Source organism: Panulirus ornatus, chromosome 57 (genome assembly GCF_036320965.1).
Source record: "Panulirus ornatus isolate Po-2019 chromosome 57, ASM3632096v1, whole genome shotgun sequence".
Lineage (NCBI taxonomy): Eukaryota > Metazoa > Arthropoda > Malacostraca > Decapoda > Palinuridae > Panulirus > Panulirus ornatus.
Genome location: NC_092280.1, coordinates 30,777,819 through 30,797,179, shown reverse-complemented (window position 1 = coordinate 30,797,179; position 19,361 = coordinate 30,777,819). Strand labels below are relative to the sequence as shown.

The 19,361-nt window shown below is 38.0% G+C and overlaps 1 protein-coding gene across 20 annotated transcripts in view; it reads left to right on the top strand.

Annotated features, from left to right (window-relative positions):
- The window catches only part of LOC139766404 (uncharacterized), a 93,034-nt gene that overhangs the window by 63,639 nt on the left and 10,034 nt on the right, over positions 1-19,361 (top strand). For 15 of the 20 annotated variants that reach the window (XM_071695018.1, XM_071695020.1, XM_071695021.1 and 12 more), the window contains 7 exons: positions 1,030-1,674; positions 2,958-3,024; positions 7,309-7,420; positions 10,657-10,782; positions 15,640-15,747; positions 16,347-17,657; positions 19,053-19,130. In XM_071695018.1, the coding sequence (XP_071551119.1) occupies positions 1,030-1,674; positions 2,958-3,024; positions 7,309-7,420; positions 10,657-10,782; positions 15,640-15,747; positions 16,347-17,657; positions 19,053-19,130 (2,447 nt within the window). The remainder of the gene's footprint in view (positions 1-1,029; positions 1,675-2,957; positions 3,025-7,308; positions 7,421-10,656; positions 10,783-15,639; positions 15,748-16,346; positions 17,658-19,052; positions 19,131-19,361) is intronic. The other 5 variants (XM_071695033.1, XM_071695031.1, XM_071695019.1 and 2 more) reach the window with 4 other exon arrangements.

Below are 19,361 nucleotides of genomic sequence, written 5' to 3'. Positions count from 1 at the left end.
TAGAGTATGACAGGATGTGCTACAGACAAGTTGTCTTATCAGTTTCACATTAATCCAGTATGCTATGATAAGTTTAAGTTCATCCAAAGTACATATAGGGCAGATTTTTAAACTAGAATTTACATGATATATGAGGGCAGACAATGGAAATAAAAGTTTCTTTTGCATCTAAGATAAAAACAATACTTTCTAAAGACTTCATTAACTTTGAGGATTATGTTTCGATAATGTTTGTGTTACAAGAGGAGCTGATTGCAATGTAAGAACCGCAGGCATGATGTATGTTTGAGGAACCTAATGTAAGTTACATTTGATAACAAAAAATTTAACTTTTTTTTTTTTTGTAAAGTTTATGTGAGAAAACAATGCATCTCCAATGGGACATTATACTCATTCCAATATTATTGTGGTTCTTGTCTTAGGAAATCATTGAGCATCTTTTCAGTCCAGATGCTTGGGAAGAACACTTGGTTTTCATGGACAGTTTTAGCAATATTTTTTGTGCCACCTTTGAGAAGATGCATTGACCTGAAGAAAAGTGTAAAATTACACTATCTAAAAGAATCCTAAAGCTGCCTGTGGACGTCTCCTTATTTCCATGGGCTACGCCTGTCACTAGCTTTTACTAGTATTTTATGAGGTTTGAGAAACAGAAACACAATTACTCTAGCATATTCTTATTGGCTTTAGTTATTAGTTATCTAGCAATGGTTTTTGGAAAGAGCATAGATGTCACTGGATGAATATCATTTAGTGTAGATGTTGTATTGCTTGTATATATTAATAATGCAATAAGTCATTTAACAATGACACAGAACTGCATAAAGATAACTGAATTTAAGCTTTAACCTGAATATATTATTCATGTATGTGATTAGCTATGCAGCAGGGGCATCTGAATCTCTACTGTAAGTCACAAAATAGATAATCTAGCAGAATTTTAGTAAGAATGGAAATGACCAAGCAACTGGTATGATAGACACAGTGAGGATACAGTGTGAGCTGACCTGTGCACCCCTGGCCCTGCAGGAGGGGATGGGACACATGTGCCTGCGCCAGACTCCAGCGAGAGTGAGTCTGTCCAAACTGACACCATGAAAACTTCACTTACTATGAGTTCAGACTACTCAACCCTTGGACGACTGCGCAAGAACATTAATGAGCTAGATTCCCTCCTGTACTCACTGGAAGAGTCACAGAGGGAAAAACATGTTACATCAGAGGTTCAGGAAGCTTTGATTTCACAAACTATACAGATAGATTGTGAAGCAACTGATCTTCCGGCAAAAGATGGCACTTCCGTGGAAGTTGAAACTCCTGCAGAAGATGTAGTTCCTGTAGAAGACATGAATTTTGTGGATGTGTCTGCTGTAGAAAATACTGTTTTTGCTACAGAGGATGTTGCCCCTGTTGAAGATTCAACTTTCATGGAAGATATCTCGGATGCAGTTCCATTTGAAGGTGAGGCACTTACAGAAGATACACAAGATGTGGTCCAGTCTGTCATTCCCGAACCAGCAGATCCAGCTGTGGCCCTCACCCAGGCCACAGTTGAAGCCTGCTCCCTCTCAACCAGTAATACATCTCATACTTCACAAGTCATCCACACAAAGAGAACCATCGAGTCAGAGAACTGCGAAGCATCACACCAGAAAGTGCTGAAAGGAGACCGGAGTAAGTCATATTGTGTGGAGTGCTACTCCTGCCTCTTGGTGTTCGTGCCCGAAGTTTTGCCTGCTGCTGCCGCTCGTCGTCTCATTCCCCTCTCCCTCCTCATTCTTACTTATCATTGTTGTTCCTCTCCATCCTTTGAGGATATTTCATGGAATACTTTATACACATGAATGGCATTGTAGATGTGTAAAATGCTTAATTTTGTGAAAAACTAAGTACTTCTGTATGAAAACAGTCAAACATTTGTTGAACAAGATGCCATAAGAAGCTCACATTACAGGCTGTTGATCAACTCTAATGAGGAATGATATGAGCTAGATTATGCACAATTTGCTGTGTTCTTTACACAAAAGTAAGATGTTAACAGTTTGTTATGAAGTTCCCTTTCCCTATATGTAACATTAATATGTTTGCCTTGTACTGACTACTCACTTGTGCCAGGTCTGTAGTCTTATATTTATTATTGCTTTCAACTTTTTTTTTTTATATTTTTGCTAGATACCTCACCTTCATTTTTGTTTTCCTTTTTGGATAATGATTTACCCGACAGTGTTACATATGAAGATCAGGTAGAAGACCAACAAATGACTGGAAAAAGTATCTGAGTGAGTGTTTGAGTTTAGATGTTATGTCCCTTATGCACTGTGTAGTTGGTGTCATGATGGGTGTGAATGTTGTACCTTGCATGTCTTGGGAATTTCCATCTCCTGTTGAGAGGATAGTTGCCAGCCTTTCTAGCAGTAGTTTCCAGCATGAAAATTCAAATTTGACAGTATTGGGTATGACCTTTTGAATAGTTGATCACATGATAACTAACAGCAGAGAGGTCAGCTTAAGGATGCCACCTGTCACTGGACATTTCCAGCTTGCATACTGAGGGACAAGGCTCACAGTCAAGAATGCTTTTCAACTTGGGAATTGCCCATGTGTATACATGCATGACTTTTCTCTTTATCAAAAGTGATTTTTAGATATACATGCTTTCTGGTGTTTCTTTTGCCTTTGAATTGCAGGATTTATCAGTTGATTTGCTACTTAACAAATACATAGAAAGTTAGCATTTATTCAAAGTAATCCAATAATGTAATATTACCACTTCTCTCATATTACCCCTGAATTTATTTGAGCAAGTTTTATAATATTCTAATTCAAAGAAATTGAAGAGGAAAAATAGCCTAATATCTTCCCTGCTTAATCTAGTAAGATCATATTACCCCAGAACTTTTATGGCTCTTATAATATGACTTAGGCATTTTATATTGAATTGAATTACTCTTCTACAGGTAAAGACCCTACCACCACCCTCACCAATGGTACAACCACAGCCTCCACACAGAGCAACAAGTATGAGTAAGTATATGTGCATGGTCTGTAATAAATTATTAGTTTTGGAAACTAACTTTCTGATATCTTTTTAGTGATTTCTCGTATTATACCCCCTAACCATCTTCAAACACTTAAAAAGATACTTTATGGGCAAATATATAAAAGTATATGATAGGAATGTATATTTTTACCCTGAACTGTACAAATAGTTAATCATATAAAGGTAAATTACACATTTTTAGGCCCCACTTTTATGATTTTTTAACCATCTAGTAGCTTTTAAAATATTTGCATGCTACTATCATTCATGGTTTCATTGCTTAGTCTGTTCCAGTCATCTACCACCCTAACAGTAAATTAGTACTTCTTCATGTGCCTTCAAACAAGTTTCTTGTCTTGTTCCTTGTCATGGCCTCAGGTTACTTTGTCACCCCTTTCTTCTCTACTTCATGCTGGAAAAACTTGTGATCCTTATCCTCCCATTGTTTCTTAAATCCAACACCAATTTAATCGCCCCTTTCTGGACACTCTCAGTTAAATCTGAATTCTTCATAAGGTGATCAGACCTGAGAAGCATAATCCAGATTTGATGTGATATAAATTGTGAATAGGTTATCACTTCTAGTATTTGGCAGCAGATCATTTAGTTCTTCTTCAGTTCTCCTGATGAGGAGCTCTGGTGACAGTTTAGTCACACTGTTAACCCCCTGGTGTCTTTGACATGTAGATTTATTTGCCATATTTCCAACTAGATGGTAACTATAGTAAGATCTCCTTTCACTTTATCCCATTCACATTATTTTGAACTTGTATTAGATATCGTCACTCATTCATTAGCCCAACTTGAAGGTTGTTAAGTCCTTCTGTAAGCTGATGCAAACATTTTTATTCTTTATGTTTCTCATGACAATGGCATCATATGTAGACATGTTCAAATAAAAGTCCATTCCTTCAAACAAGTCGTATACAAATGCTAAGAACACCAGTGGGTCCAAGACTAAGCCCTACAGTACACCATTGGTGGCCCCAGCCCATTTTAATTATGCTTCTCTGACCTGTATACTTTGTTCTTTTTCACTAAAGTGATCTTTCTGGTAAAGTGGCCTCTCATTTAATCCTGTCTATAGATCTGCCTTCTTAATCAACCTCAGATGTGGCATAGTGTCAAAGGCTTTCTGGCAATATGCAGTCTGCAATCTGTCATTCCATCTCTTTGATATGATGAGACAGAGCTCACTCAGTCAGTAGAAATCCAAGAGATTATTATACATGTCCTTTTTTCCCTAAATGTGCATTGTCTCCCACATAGTTAATTTCTCCTGTAGCAAGTGATCACCCATTCAGTTTCTTATTATGTTTTTCAATGCTTAGGAGACCACACTTTAGGGAGAATAGTCTGTACTAGTTCATCCCAGTTTCACAATCACTTTTTTTAGATATAGGAATATTTGACCTCTTTCACACCTTTAGAACTGTACGTTCCTGTAATGACTTGAAGATGTTTTTATTGGCCTTGCAAGTGGCTTTACATATTCCTACTGCGTTATATGGAGATACTTTATCCGGTCCATGAGCCTTATGTAGGTTGAGTTGTTTCAATAGCCTGGCCATGTCATTTTCATCAGTTTCTGTACCTTTCAAAACTTCTTACATATCCTGTCTTGCAGATGTTGGGTAATAGTGTTTTCCACCTTGAAAACATTTAAACATAGCTTTCAGCTTTTCATGTATTTGCTCACCATCCTTAATAGTTCATGCTTCCAAACCCCTTACCATGATAAGCTACTCTTAACCCATAAGTTGCTACTGATGAATTTAAAGAAAAGTTATTGATTGTCTTTTGCATTCTCTAATTTTTTTTTCAGTTTCTCTGCTTCTTCCTTCTTAGCATGCAATGTTTGTTTGTTGCTTTCTCATATCCTGTCTATATTGGCGGGCCACAGTATCATCAATATTTCCATCATAGTACGTATCAAGGGTCTCCTTTTTATGGCATTTCAGTCTTCCCCCTTGGTTCACATCCAGTGGTATTCCCTCATTGTAGATTTCATATACCCTTCTCGAGCACTGGTCTTCACTTTGGTTTATACTGTAAAAAAATTTGGTTATCTCTGTGTAGTTGCCGTGATTGTATTTACTCATTAAGTCCTGTTTCCTCTCTGATCTCCCTCTTGATTCCTTTTCAGCCACATAGTCAAAATCAAGCTGAGTATAATCACTCTTTGCAGGTGGTGTATCATATTTATTATGTTCACTTTTTTCGTGTTACTCTGCTTGAAGACAAGGTCGAGCAGAGATGAAATGTCATACCCCCTTGTTCTCATATGCTTTGTGACATGCTGTTGCAGGAAGTTCTGTCATCACTTTAGGCATTTGTGTCTCCATTACTCACAATCTTCATGATAGTCTAAATTTTATGACTTTATTTCCGTGTAAATGAAATTCCCCATTATCAGGACTTTATCATCTCAGAGGAGGGAGTTTCTTGCTGCTTCCTTTACCACCTTAATTGCTCCTTCATTGTTATCAGTTTACAACTGTTCTAGGTTGCTGCAGTTCCCTGCAGGACTGTAAACTAATAGCACTAGTTTTCTGCGGTAATTTTACCCATTAAGCATCTACTTCCATCTACTAATATTTCCTGAAGTGTAATGGTTTCCCATATTAGTTGAACCAAGGCCCCCATCTCCTTTATCTTTTCCTGCCATCTTTTCTAACATTCACCTGTCTAGACAGATTAGGTCAGACCAGATCTTTTGTGAGTTTTGTCTTGCTATTATGTCAGTGTTGCTTCCCCTGATTGTTTTTTTAATTTTGATTTTTATTTTTCTAAAAGAAGGAACAAAGAAGGAGGCCAAAAGAAGATTTTTCCTCTAAGACTTAGTCCTCTGTTCTTGACACTACCTTGCTAACGTGGAAAATGGCAAATATGTAAAAAAAAAAATACCATATACCACCAGTAAGTTTTTGTTTATATATGAAATCTTTAGCTTGAGGCACACTCAATTTGCTAATCCTGACCTCCCTGAGCTAAAAATGGGAGTGTTGTTTGTACTTATTAATCCTGACCTTCCTAAGCAAAAAATGGGAATGTTTTTCCCACCTCTTGCTTCATCCAGTTTCTCAAAATTTTTCCTTTCATCTGCTCTTTTTGGCTGTCTATCTCTCTTCTTTTGGCTTGTCAGTCCTGACAAACAGTCTGTTGAACTCTTCCCTTCCTCAAGTTTATTGGCTTGCTTAAGCACCCCTTTGCTACATGTCGCTATATTAAAGGTAATCCTCAGTGGTGTTTCTTTAATGTCTTGCCTGTATCTACCAATTCTTCTATTTTCATTTATTTCTAGACTTGCATTTAGCAAGTTCATCTCATCATGTCACTTTGTACTTGTGATAACTTATGTATACCGAGAGGAAGTTATACACTTATAAGGCCATCATATCTCATAATCTTTCTTACTAGCAAACAATGTCTTGAATATCTCCTGTTTTTGTACTTCTTCACTCTACTTTTTACGTTGAACACCACTTTGTTATTATAGTAGTGTATCCCCACTTCTTTTCTAATTCCCTTTTTTGCTCAGTTTCCTGTTTTGCCCTTTAGTTGATTGGTTTCTCAATACCTCAGAGAACTTTATCATGTGTACGATATCATTTTCAGGGAGGAACCTGAAAGGCCAAGTCATTTCTTCCTTTCCATTTATATTCCAATGTGGAAAATTCAAGACAGCTGAGAATTTTTCAGTTACAACATTCAGTTTCTCTCCTTTCATTCTTTACTGCAGATTTATTTGCTTCTTGTTTGGATGACCAAATTGTTGCCACATAGTCTAAGTTGGGTCTAGCACAGGGTTTATATCTTTTTAGATGTCTTCTTATCCTTGTATGTCAAAATTTATCATTTTCAGTGTGGTTTGCTAGTAACAGGCTGGGTGATATGTGAACCCCCAAGTCCATCTCATATGTGATTTCTTTGATTTATTTCCAACGGAATGATGTTCATAACCTGGCTTCATTTCACCATATTGTCTTTACTTTACATTTCTTTAAGTTAGAATTCGTTAAGTGTGCATCTAACCAATGCTGAAGTCAGTTTAGTTCTCTTTGTACATTTTCACAATAATAATTAAAAATTTCTGTAATAGATTTAACATGATCAGCAAATCGATTCATGTTTGTCAGTTCATTTGTGTATATGCACCTGCACATGTATATTTATATGAGAAGGCCATGGATGATTGTTAGAAGATTCATTATATAAATGCATGAATGGGTTACATACTTATTTACTCACTTTTGTTACCCCCACAGTGGTGAGGATGAGCTGATCGACGATTCAAAGAGTGGGGAGGTGCGACGAATTGTGTGGCGCAACAGGTTTGAGAAGACCTATGAGACCCAAGATTCCAGTCATCCACCCACGGTCAGTTACATTTCATTGATGAGATATTCTGCTTTCTTCATATAAGCACTTATATGATATATTGATGTAAATAAAGTAAATAAACAATTTATACAAGCTTCATATAAGGCACTTATATGTTATATTGATGTAAATGAATAAACAAGTTATGCAAGCTTCATATAAGGCAGTTATATGATATACTGATGTAAATAACTTTTTGCATGACAGCTTCAGATTTTAATTTTAATGTTTTCTTCAGAAAAATACCACACAATTTTGCTTTTTCATTTAAATCAAGAACTTGAGTAACTTGGTCAGTAATGATAAGGAAGTTACGGAGTTAAAAATTTCATCAAGTATCTGATTACTTTTTCACTCTGGTTTAGTTTAACCAATTAGTGGTTAATGAAAGTTATTAAAGAATTCTTAGATCAGGTTTTATTTAGTTTAGTGTCTTGAGATTTAAGAATTTTCAGTAAATTTACTGAAGAATAGATCATTGGACATGATTTATGGTTATGAAATGGAAAAATTAAGAAAATTGATGGAAAGTAACTTTCATTGAGTGTTATGAATATAATTCTTTTCATTTGTAAGACATTTTCAAGAGAACAAATTTATTTCTTTGAAGTTTGTATTTGCATCACATTTTTGAGAATCATTTTAACTATTAAATGCAAAAACTCGAGCACCTCAACCAGTTGTTATTTTCTCAAACTTCATCCCCATGGGGATAGATCAAATGCTACAGCCTTTCTTTCAAACTTCCTCAATGTTTGCATAGATTGACATATGATTGCCTGCTGTACCTTTTTGATTTAATTTTTTCCATTGCGCATTAAACTGAGTTATCAGATGAGACTTACATCTCTATATATGTACTTTGTCACTCTCATAGGCTGAGTGCCCCTACATAAAACAGTCAACAGTTGCCCCTTGATATGATTACAGAAAATACCAGTAACCTTTGATCTGTTTATAGATGGGATGATGAGGGAGGTGACTGTGTGGGTCTTGGAGAGATGGACAGGTCTTTGGTCTATTGAAGTGGGAAAGCCGGAGAGGTGAGTCAGATGCTGTTTGCAAATGACACTGCTCTGGTGGCAGATTTGAGTGAGAAACTGCAAAAACTGGTTTCTGAGTTTAAAGGGTGTGTGGAATGAGAAAGTTGAGATTTAATGTGAATAACAATAAAGTCTTTTAAGTTTAGAAGAGCAGAGAGACAGGTCAGTAAGTGGGTTTATTTAATACCTGGACATGGAAATGGCAGCAAATAGAAATATGGGGGCTGAAGTAAGCCATAGGGTGGGTGAGGAGGGCAAAGGTCCAAGGTGCTTTGAGGACTGTGCTTAGGGAAAGGTCATTGTCTGTAAGGACAAAGATGGGTACATTTGATGGTTAGTAGCTCTAAAGTTGTGATGTGGATGTGAGTCATGGGCCCTAGATCAAAAAGTATGAAAGAGGGTGGATGTGTTGAAATTTAAATGTTTAAGGACGTTATTTTTGTTGTGAGGAAGGTTGATTGAATAAAAAATGGTGTGAGAAAATATGTCCAAAAATATTGAGAGATCAACATAAAGGCACTTTTTGTTGTGAACATACATAAGATGTTCATTTTAAGTGAACAGTACATCATTGTAGCATTAGCATATAGTTCATATGTTCCTATGGATTTGAATAAATAACATGATGTCTCCTCATGTTTTCCCTTCACTAGTTGACTTTTAGTTAAGTTTTGGAGATTATCTCTTTCAGAATTGCATTGTAACCCTCCCAAACTTAGTAAGAGCCCAGCACCTAGTAAGTTGTCTCAGTAAACGACTCTTCAGTATTGCAGGATTAATATTAAGCCAAAAGAAAGTAAGGCTTGATTTTAAGAGTTTTGAAAATAATATTTTCCTGAAGCTGAGTCAAAAGTTTTACTCAGAATAACATTCATTAAAGTTATGCACTTGTTTTTATGTATTATTGGCAAAACAGAAATAATTCAAAGATGCTGCTTTGTACTATTGCTATTTGAGTTATTTATAAAGCAGGTACTCTGTCACTTTTACCTGAGTACATTTTAGGAATGGCACTTACACTTTTAGTTGAATATATTTTTGTCCATGTAAGAGGGCTTCAACTCATGGAAGAGGACTTCAACTCAGGTAGGTACTTTTACACCTCTAGTCCCAGCCTCATGTTACACACTGTCCTCAGTCATTTCATTTCCAGCATGTCCAGCCACAAACAAAAGTCCTCCTTGAGGTCAGGCCTAAAACGGAATAGTAGAAAGGCTAAAGAGATGGAGAAGTAAGAAGAAAAATGTCTAATCCAGAAGCTTTAGAGAAAATGAAAAACTTGTCATCTAAAAAGGAGCAGGTAGTAGTTGCTAGAGAAATATAAAAAGGTAAAGAGTTCCAAAGCATACCTGTGCATGGGGCAAGAAACAGACTTCACAGTGGCTCACCCTTGAGATACCCATAACACTAATTGTGTCTTGTTTTATGAAGTGTGAGGTGTAGTATTCCTAGATCAATCAGACCCAGTTTTTAAGAACGGATTGCATTAGAAGGAAGCTGAAACAGCTGTCTGGATGGTGGACTCAGCCTTACTAGGACTTCTTGAAACCTCACTTGAAGGCACATTAACATGCTTTCAAGTTTTATTGCAGGCATTTTCTTCCTTAGGCTACTTCTTAGGACTTATGGTTAGTTAATGGTAGAGGAAAAATAATAGTCAGAACAGAAATAGTGAAAATTTCATGAAACACAGAGACAGCAAGCAAAAAGTTGCATTCCTCCACACTCAATAATACAGGGTAACCGAAGAGGCAAGTCATGTTCAGCTGATTTTGAAAACTGTATTATGCTGCCAGATGTATAGTATCCTCATTATAAGTGAGTAATAAGATTTGCTCCATAAATAAAACCTGATGAATTAGAAGCCTTATTTTAAAAGGTAATCTTTGGATTTTTTTTTGTGGAGATTGTACATACATAACATTTACTCTTCCTGTTCCTGTGCATCAAATAATTTTTTTGTATTATTCTTTCTCATCTTTTTATTAAAGGCTCCAGTCATGGACAGAAGTCCACATCAAAGCTGGGCCTTAATTGAAATATAAAGAGAAAAATGAAAGGGAAAAAGAAAAGACAAGGGAAAGTATTTATGAGTTTTGAATCATGTTGACTCTACGTATTCGTATATATTATTCCTGTGCATTTATCCATATGTGGATTGGTAAATTTACTTGTGTTACTTTTGTGTAGATGAGCATTGAGGAAGAGTCACGGCGCCGCCATCAGGTCCAACACCAACAGCATCAAACGTCCACATCTGTGTCCACCACCACCTCCACCTTATCCTCTCCTAAAGGACCAACCTCCCCACAACAGGTAATGTTTTTCCACATACTTGCTCTTCTACTTCATCTCATTCATTCATATACCTTCTTAGGCATTAGAACTGTCACCAGGTATTTTCTACTTTAGCATTTCCATGGACTTTGACAGAGTGATGTAGGAAGTAGATGTTCATTGGAGAGTCATTTATCCGCTCATCAGACATTGTAAATCATAAGAAAATGCCAGATTATTGAAAACTGGGACTTTTTTCTCAAATTAATACTGGATTGTGTTTAAGTACAAAGGGTCAGCCTTTGGAAGAAAAACTAATATTTTGTCTCCTTTCACAGGTGAGTATTCATTTTGTCAGTACAGGTACACCACCGATTTTCCAGCACTCTTGGTTCCGAAGCCTTACTGGATTAACCATTTTGCCAGACCAACCATGGTCACTTAATAGTAATTCATCAACACACCTCTAACCCACTAATTATACATCTCCCATGTGTCTTAAAGTATACCATGGATTGCTAGAAATGTAAATTAAACAAATATTAGATGTTTGAGCACCCTAAGATGGTAAGTCTGTCCTGAGATTGTTTGAATCCTGTGGGATCTTCTTTGTCTTCTGTTGTTAAGTGTTTTCCTGGGTGTGCATCACCAGAATAAAGCAGTTTTGTCTGCATTATACACTTGCTCAGGACTGAGGTGCTCTTCAGCTACAAGTTTCACAGATTCATCCACATACTTGGCAGGTCCTTCGTGGTTTGCAAACCGCTTTTCTCTGCTCACGTTATTCATGGAAATTCCATGACACTTCTTGAATCTTTGAAGCCATTTTTCAGTATAGTCACGCTTATGTTGTGATTTAAGTTCTTTACTGAACAACTTATCCTGGTCCATTATCATGCTACCTGACAAGTCCACTCCATCACTCCAATGCTGTCAAAACCAATCCATCATCACTCGATCGTGCTCAGTACTCTTACCATCTTTCATAATTTTTCTAATCATCATTTGCTTCTTGGAATTGCTGTCTGCATAGAATTTCAATATTTTTCCCTTTACTTCTTTATATCATAAACAGTTGATAAACCAGTACTGTATATGTCACACAGCTTAAGTACCAAAACACCATGGTCCATTTTTTTCAACAGTTCTCTTTTATCTTGGATCGATATGGACTGGTGTTTATATTTTGACACCACGACTGACACTCTCATATGTCTTAGAAGCCATAGCTAGGGTTGAATTTAAGCAAAATAAGCTAAGAATCTCTTAGAATTGATGTATCACCACCAACAATTGCAGTGTAAAGAATGTAGATGTGCACGCCCTACACACAGTGCCATCTGTGGTTGCCCAGTAAACTAGTCTGGTGGCCGCAATAATTTCAAGTTCCCTCACGTAATTTTGTATGGACTAAAGGTGCCGAACCATCAGTTGCTGGAAATTTGGTGGTGTACCTGTATCTGTTAGAAAGAAGGCCTGCATTCTTCCCTATTCATCATGGTATAGAAATAGATCAAATTTGGGATAAATTAGTAGCATTTTAACCCTTAAACTGTATGTACCTTCCAAAAGAACCATTTGACATGTTGCGATGTGCCTTCCAGAAGCCACCCTTTGTTTTGAATTGCCCACCTCTGTTACATGAGGACTGATGATTCTTGCCCTCATTTAAATTACCAGTTGATGTATGGTTCCATCTCTTACCAGGTGTTACCATAATTTAATTGTAGGTGGTTTGTAAGACTGTATCATTGGGAGTACAATATCTCCCATCAGAGAACTTTTAATTCCAAAGGAGACTATTTTAGTTAGTTTACGATAAAGGAACCAATTCTTATTGTATGATTTATTTGATGAAAATAAGGTTACTTTTTCATTCATTCACATAAATAATGTTCTGTGTGTGTATATGAAAATATGTATATGTGAAAAGATCTGTGAATTGAATATATGGGATGTGTATAGTGATGAATGGAAAAAGACCATAAGATGTGTAATGTATTTAAAGTTAGGTGGCAAGAACAGCATTATTTCATGATATTTTAGCAGCCAACCATACACTCACCTTCAGTTGGTGAAGACCTAAGAGCCGTGCTTGAAACATTGCCGAGTAATTAGGCGCGTTGACTTGTTCTTAGCTAAGTGAATTACCTTACACTAATTTCCACAATGCACTCAAGATATCTGATAAATATAGGGTTACCTCAGCAAGTATAGACAAGGAAGAGTAGAGTACTGTAATGGGAAAGTTAGAGGAGAAAAGCATTTGAGGGAAAACAATTATAGGAAAAGAGAAAAACAGAAATACAGGAAAGATATAGGGTTTGAAAATATGTGCCAGACCACCAAGTGGACTGCAGTGATACTATTCATAAAGTACTGTCAGCTCCCCTTTCCCCTTTGTACGTTATTTTAGGAAAATCTAAACAATCAAATGAAAAAACAACTTATTTATTATATTATTTATTTTGCTTTGTCGCTGTCTCCCGCGTTTGCGAGGTAGCGCAAGGAAACAGACGAAAGAAATGGCCCAACCCACCCCCATACACAATTTATATACATGCACGTCCACACACGCAAATATACATACCTATACATCTCAATGTACACATATATATATACACACACAGACACATACAAATATACCCATGCACACAATTCACACTGTCTGCCTTTATTCATTTCCATCGCCACCTCGCCACACATGGAATACCATCCCCCTCCCCCCTCATGTGTGCGAGGTAGCACTAGGAAAAGACAACAAAGGCCCCATTCATTCACACTCAGTCTCTAGCTGTCATACAATAATGCCCGAAACCACTGCTCCCTTTCCACATCCAGGCCCCACACAACTTTCCATGGTTTACCCCAGACGCTTCACATGCCCTGATTCAATCCACTGACAGCACGTCAACCCCGGTATACCACATCGATCCAATTCACTCTATTCCTTGCACGCCTTTCACCCTCCTGCATGTTCAGGCCCCAATCACACAAAATCTTTTTCACTCCATCTTTCCACCTCCAATTTGGTCTCCCACTTCTCCTCCTTCCCTCCACCTCCGACACATATATCCTCTTTGTCAGTCTTTCCTCACTCATTCTCTCCATGTGCCCAAACCATTTCAAAACACCCTCTTCTGCTCTCTCAACCACGCTCTTTTTATTTCCACACATCTCTCTTACCCTTACATTACTTACTCGATCAAACCACCTCACACCACACATTGTCCTCAAACATCTCATTTCCAGCACATCCACCCTCCTGCGCACAACTCTATCCATAGCCCACGCCTCGCAACCATACACCATTGTTGGAACCACTATTCCTTCAAACATACCCATTTTTGCTTTCCGAGATAATGTTCTCGACTTCCACACATTCTTCAAGGCTCCCAGGATTTTCGCCCCCTCCCCCACCCTATGATTCACTTCCGCTTCCATGGTTCCATCTGCTGCCAGATCCACTCCCAGATATCTAAAACACTTTACTTCCTCCAGTTTTTCTCCATTCAAACTTACCTTCCAATTGACTTGACCCTCAACCCTACTGTACCTAATAACCTTGCACTTATTCACATTTACTCTTAACTTTCTTCTTTCACACACTTTACCAAACTCAGTCACCAGCTTTTGCAGTTTCAGTTTCTCACATGAATCAGCCACCAGCGCTGTATCATCAGCGAACAACAACTGACTCACTTCCCAAGCTCCCTCATCCACAACAGACTTCATACTTGCCCCTCTTTCCAAAACTCTTGCAACTTATGTACAATATATATGCTGGACTACATAAGGAATATTTTTTCATACTTTTTTTTTTAATTTTCCAAAAGAAGGAACGGAGAAGGGGGCCAGGTGAGGATATTCCCTCAAAGGCCCAGTCCTCTGTTCTTAACACTACCTCGCTAACACGGGAAATGGCGAATAGTTTGAAAGAAAGATAGAAAGAAATATATATATTTATATGTATATGAGTGGATGAGCCATTCTTCATCTGTTTCCTGGCGCTACCTTGCTGACACAGGAAACAGCAATCAAGTATAACAATAGTAATAATGATAAAGAATTTAGAATATGATAGGAAATTTGAAAATATGGCATGCATTAGCAGTTCCCAATCAGGGATGAAAGCAGTCTTGAGCATTTCCAACAGGGAATGATAGCAGTGGAAGGTTTTTGAGGAGAAACCAGTCTCTTGGTAGTGATACCTTGGGCAAGCATGGCGATTTCATCCACAACTTTTAACAAAGTTCAATTTTCTCAGTAGAAACAGTTTAGTGTTCTGTTAGTCCCTATTTCCTTCTGAAACTTATTGGTAGTCCATTTTGAAACCAAGTACCTGTAAGTGCATGCAGTATTGTATTTGAAGCGGATAAGTAGCTCTCTTCTGGAACTAAGTTTTGCTCTGTGAGAATGGTCCCGTTTGTGCCAGCTATTTTGCAATTATTATTCTTCCTTTGAGTTCACATAAAATTCTGATGAGTATACAGTTGTACAGTTTATTAACATTTTCCAGAAACTTTCCGGTGAATGATGCAGATTTTTACACATACTAAACTATTGCTACTGAATAAGAAGCTGTCATAATTCTTGTTTTTTCGTACCAACTGACTGCAAGTTCATGTCCTTCATGTTAACTAATTACGTTTTAGGTTCATCAATACTAAAATTATCATATTCAGTGCCTTTGACTAAATTTAGCATTTGAGTATCATCTGACACTCACTGCACCAATTATTTGATATTAATATCTGAGTAGTGCCACCCATAGTCCTGACCTGACATGACCTTTGCAAACCTTAGCATTTGTGTGCCAGATGTTAGGATAGGGGGATACCTTGGGCCCACACCCACTAGTGTTGATGGCAGTGATTGTTACACTTATTGGTACAGAATGCACAGCAGGCGGCGACTGTCTTGTTACAGCGTGGGCCATCCTCACCCCGCCTGCCACAGCTGCAGTGTGCAGTTTACTGGCCTGGCATTGGCACCGTTCCCAACGTGAGTGACAGCTAAGAGCAGATCCTGTCTGGATTCCTCTACTGCTGTCTGTTAGGCACCAGCACAATTCAGGCCCCTGGTTGCTGACAGAACAGCTGGTACCAAGCATGGGGCCTGAGCCCATATTCATGTGTTACCCACTATATTATTTACTTAAAGAAACATCTTTTTCTTTAAGTTACTCTAAGCCTAGTTTCTAATGTAGAGTCTGTATATCTTCTCACTGTAAACTGCATGCAGTTGATACTTGTGGGCTAGATTAGGATCCAACTTTTCATAATTGTGCCCACCCTTATTAATTTACTATTGTACTTTAGTACTTTTCACCCTTTTCAGCTAAAGTTACCTCTGCTTGTTGCTTGTCAATAGTGTGATTTTTTTCTTAGCATTTGCATAATGTTCTTATTCAGTGGTGAAATAAAATGTTACCATAGAAATGTGAGGAAGTACTGTATGATATATATCTTTTTGAATTCTTGTAGGATGATACAGTGCAAAGATGCTTCTCATCACTGCAACTTTGTGCAGTAATGTCAGTAACTTTTTTTTTAGTATATGCTTCACAAACATCTGACTTGCTGATTATCCACCTATTACAGTTATCCCCTGGAGGACAATCCTGGAAAGAACCAATTCCATTGGCGACACCACCACAGTTGTCCCCACGAGAGCCAGGTGTAGCTTACATCTATACTTATGGAAATACTGGTGGAACAGGAGTTCAGCCACTGCCACCTTTGAATTATGTAAATGTGCCTGGCCCCCAGTCTGTGCCACCAAGTGAGGGAGCTCCATCACCCACACCTTCTGGACAACTACAGGGTCAGCCCATTATCTACCACTACTCTTATCATTACACAATACAGCCTGGACAGCCACTACCAGAAGGGGCACCACCACCCCCAGGAGGAATTATCTCTTCCTCACCACCAGCCCTACAAATGGCACCAGCCACTCAGCACCCACCTCAGTCTTCTCATCACACTCATATTGTTCAGCAAAGCCACACCTCCACTCATTCAAGTCACCCAGGTCAATCCAGTCAGCCCAGTCAACCCAGCCAGCCTGGTTTACCTGGTCAACCTGGTCAACCAAGTCAACCAGGTCTACCTGGTGAGCCCAGTCAAGGTCACCCTGGTCAACCTGGTCAGCCCACTCAACCGGGTCAGCTTAGTCCAACTGGTCAACCCACTCTGCCAGGTCAACCTTCCACTCTTATCAATTACAATGTTCATTCAGTCTCTTCCAGTACTCGCTCCACTTCCTCCACTGTTAAGCACGACACTTCCTCAGTGGGTTATCCAGGTGGGCCTCCAGGACATGATGAACCATATGGCCCTCAGAGCCCACATAGTCCAGGAGGCCCTGATGGTCCTCTTCTCCCTGCTGATGACCATTATCCAAGCAAACCACATGGACCAGAAAGTTCTAATGGTCCAGGAAGCCCCATTGTTCCAAGTGGCATAAGTTCTCCTGGTGGTCCTGGTGGCTTAAGCATCCCAAATGGACCTGCTGAACCTACTCAGCCTGGGCATCCAGGCCATCCTGGTTCCATATCCATCACCATCAACAAAACAACAACCACTCACACTACCCATTCAGGAGGTTACCCAGATGGACCTAATGTTCCTGATGGTTCTAGTGATGTACCTCCTGTCACTTCCACGCCATATCCCAGCCGTGGTCGGTCAGTGTCTCCAGAACCACACAGCCCAGGGAGTAATGTACCTCAACATGTGACATATGTAACACATGTTACAAGATCATCACACTCAGATTCACTGGATCGTGTAAGAAGACCAAAGCATGAGACCCTTCCTTTCCCGGACACTTCACCCATACGGTCATCTGGAGACAATAAGATCCCTCGTCGAGTAGATGATCTCATGAACTCCTTCTCTGATTCTGAGGTGAGATTTATTATGCAAACTTACTTAAGAAATTAGATAATTCCTTGATCCTCATCAGCTGACAAAAGTTTCCCCATTGAATGCATCTGCTGAAAGCTTTTAACTTACTGTGTTTTCCCCCTTTGCAGCTTTACATTGCAAGATTTGAAAATGAAATTAGCTTGCAAAAGCATTCCCCTATTCCATGGAACAACAAGGTAATAATCGCAACATATAATATCTGTAATTAGACTGGCTGCACATCAACCTGCTCACAGAATTTGCCGTAGTAATTTAGTTATTCTCATAGAAATGCCTACAAATGTTAATAATTTAGGTTACAAGCAGCTGTTTAATTAGTCTTACTAATCTTTTTCAAGCATTAGTTTTACTTCTTTATAACAAGAAAAAGATGAGAGTGATTATGAATACACATTGTTACTTGTATGGTTTACCAAGATGTCATCATACTAGACAAGTGGGACATTTCAGCAGCAGACTGTCAGCAGTATAACTTGTCTGTCTCAGCATGTTTCAGAAGTTAAGCAGTTGATAATCTGTTAAAGAACTGTATGATCAGCAGTGCCCAGAATCCTTAGAGTGCAAGAAATATAAGTGTTTAGCTACTTTGGTCATCTTTAGCTTCCTCTTTGACCAGTCCATGCCTGTAAAAGAAGCATTATTTCACTGCAACATCAACTTAAAGGGAATTTAAAAAATAGAAGCTCTTCCTGAATTTAAGACAAAATAGGATTGCTATAGTTTCTGATTTCGTGAAAAGTAAATTTTTATCAGTTGTAGAGTGGCTTTCTAGCAACAGCAAAGAAACAATTGATTCTTTATTTTAAGAAGACATTATCCCCATGAATCTGCCTCTAATGTTAAGTAACTACATCATACAGTATATGCAAAGCTAGATATCAACCAGGAAGGTAGCAGAGGTCCCATATACTTAATATGTGAGATTATTTATTTATTAATTGTGTTGCATGTTGTGAGCTAGACATATTAATATTATTGTGGAATAAACAGAAGAAATTATTTAATCATGCTGTGATATATAAGCTTATTCAGATGTTGTTTCTAACAAGCTTTGCCTTGTTCTTTTTAAAAAGTAATATAATGTGAAATTATTAAGATAGATGAAGTAGTTTATATAATGCATTTATTTTGATTTTATAGTTTATGTGATGTATTTATGTATATTTTTAAGTAAAATATGAAACATATAAATATTTGCTTACATTTATCAACAGCATAAGATTTTCCTTTAAGCCATTTATTCATGTTGGCTAAAAGTTTATACCGGACTGAAATCATATAGAACCATACACAGTGCTTGACTGGAACAAACAGTGAACTCATATATATGAAAAAAAATGCAAACAAAGATAACCTTTAGCATCGTTTCCTCAGGATGGTCCAACTACCCCAAGCCACTCTCCGCATCGAGATCCCACTGACCATGAGCCACTTTTGCCACACAATGCTCAGGTTTGTAGACAATGCATAGTCTTCACCAATGTTTGTGGTACCATCATAAGTTGCAGCCATCCCTTCATACTATTTTCCTTTAAGACGATGATCTGTATTCTACTTACCTAATTACATATGTATGTATACCATGTGCATCTTTCTCTTACTGTAATAGCAGTGTCCAAGCAGAACCTTTTCAGTATTTTGGTTGTTAACCATCTCCTAATTTTTAAGCGCTAAGACAGCATG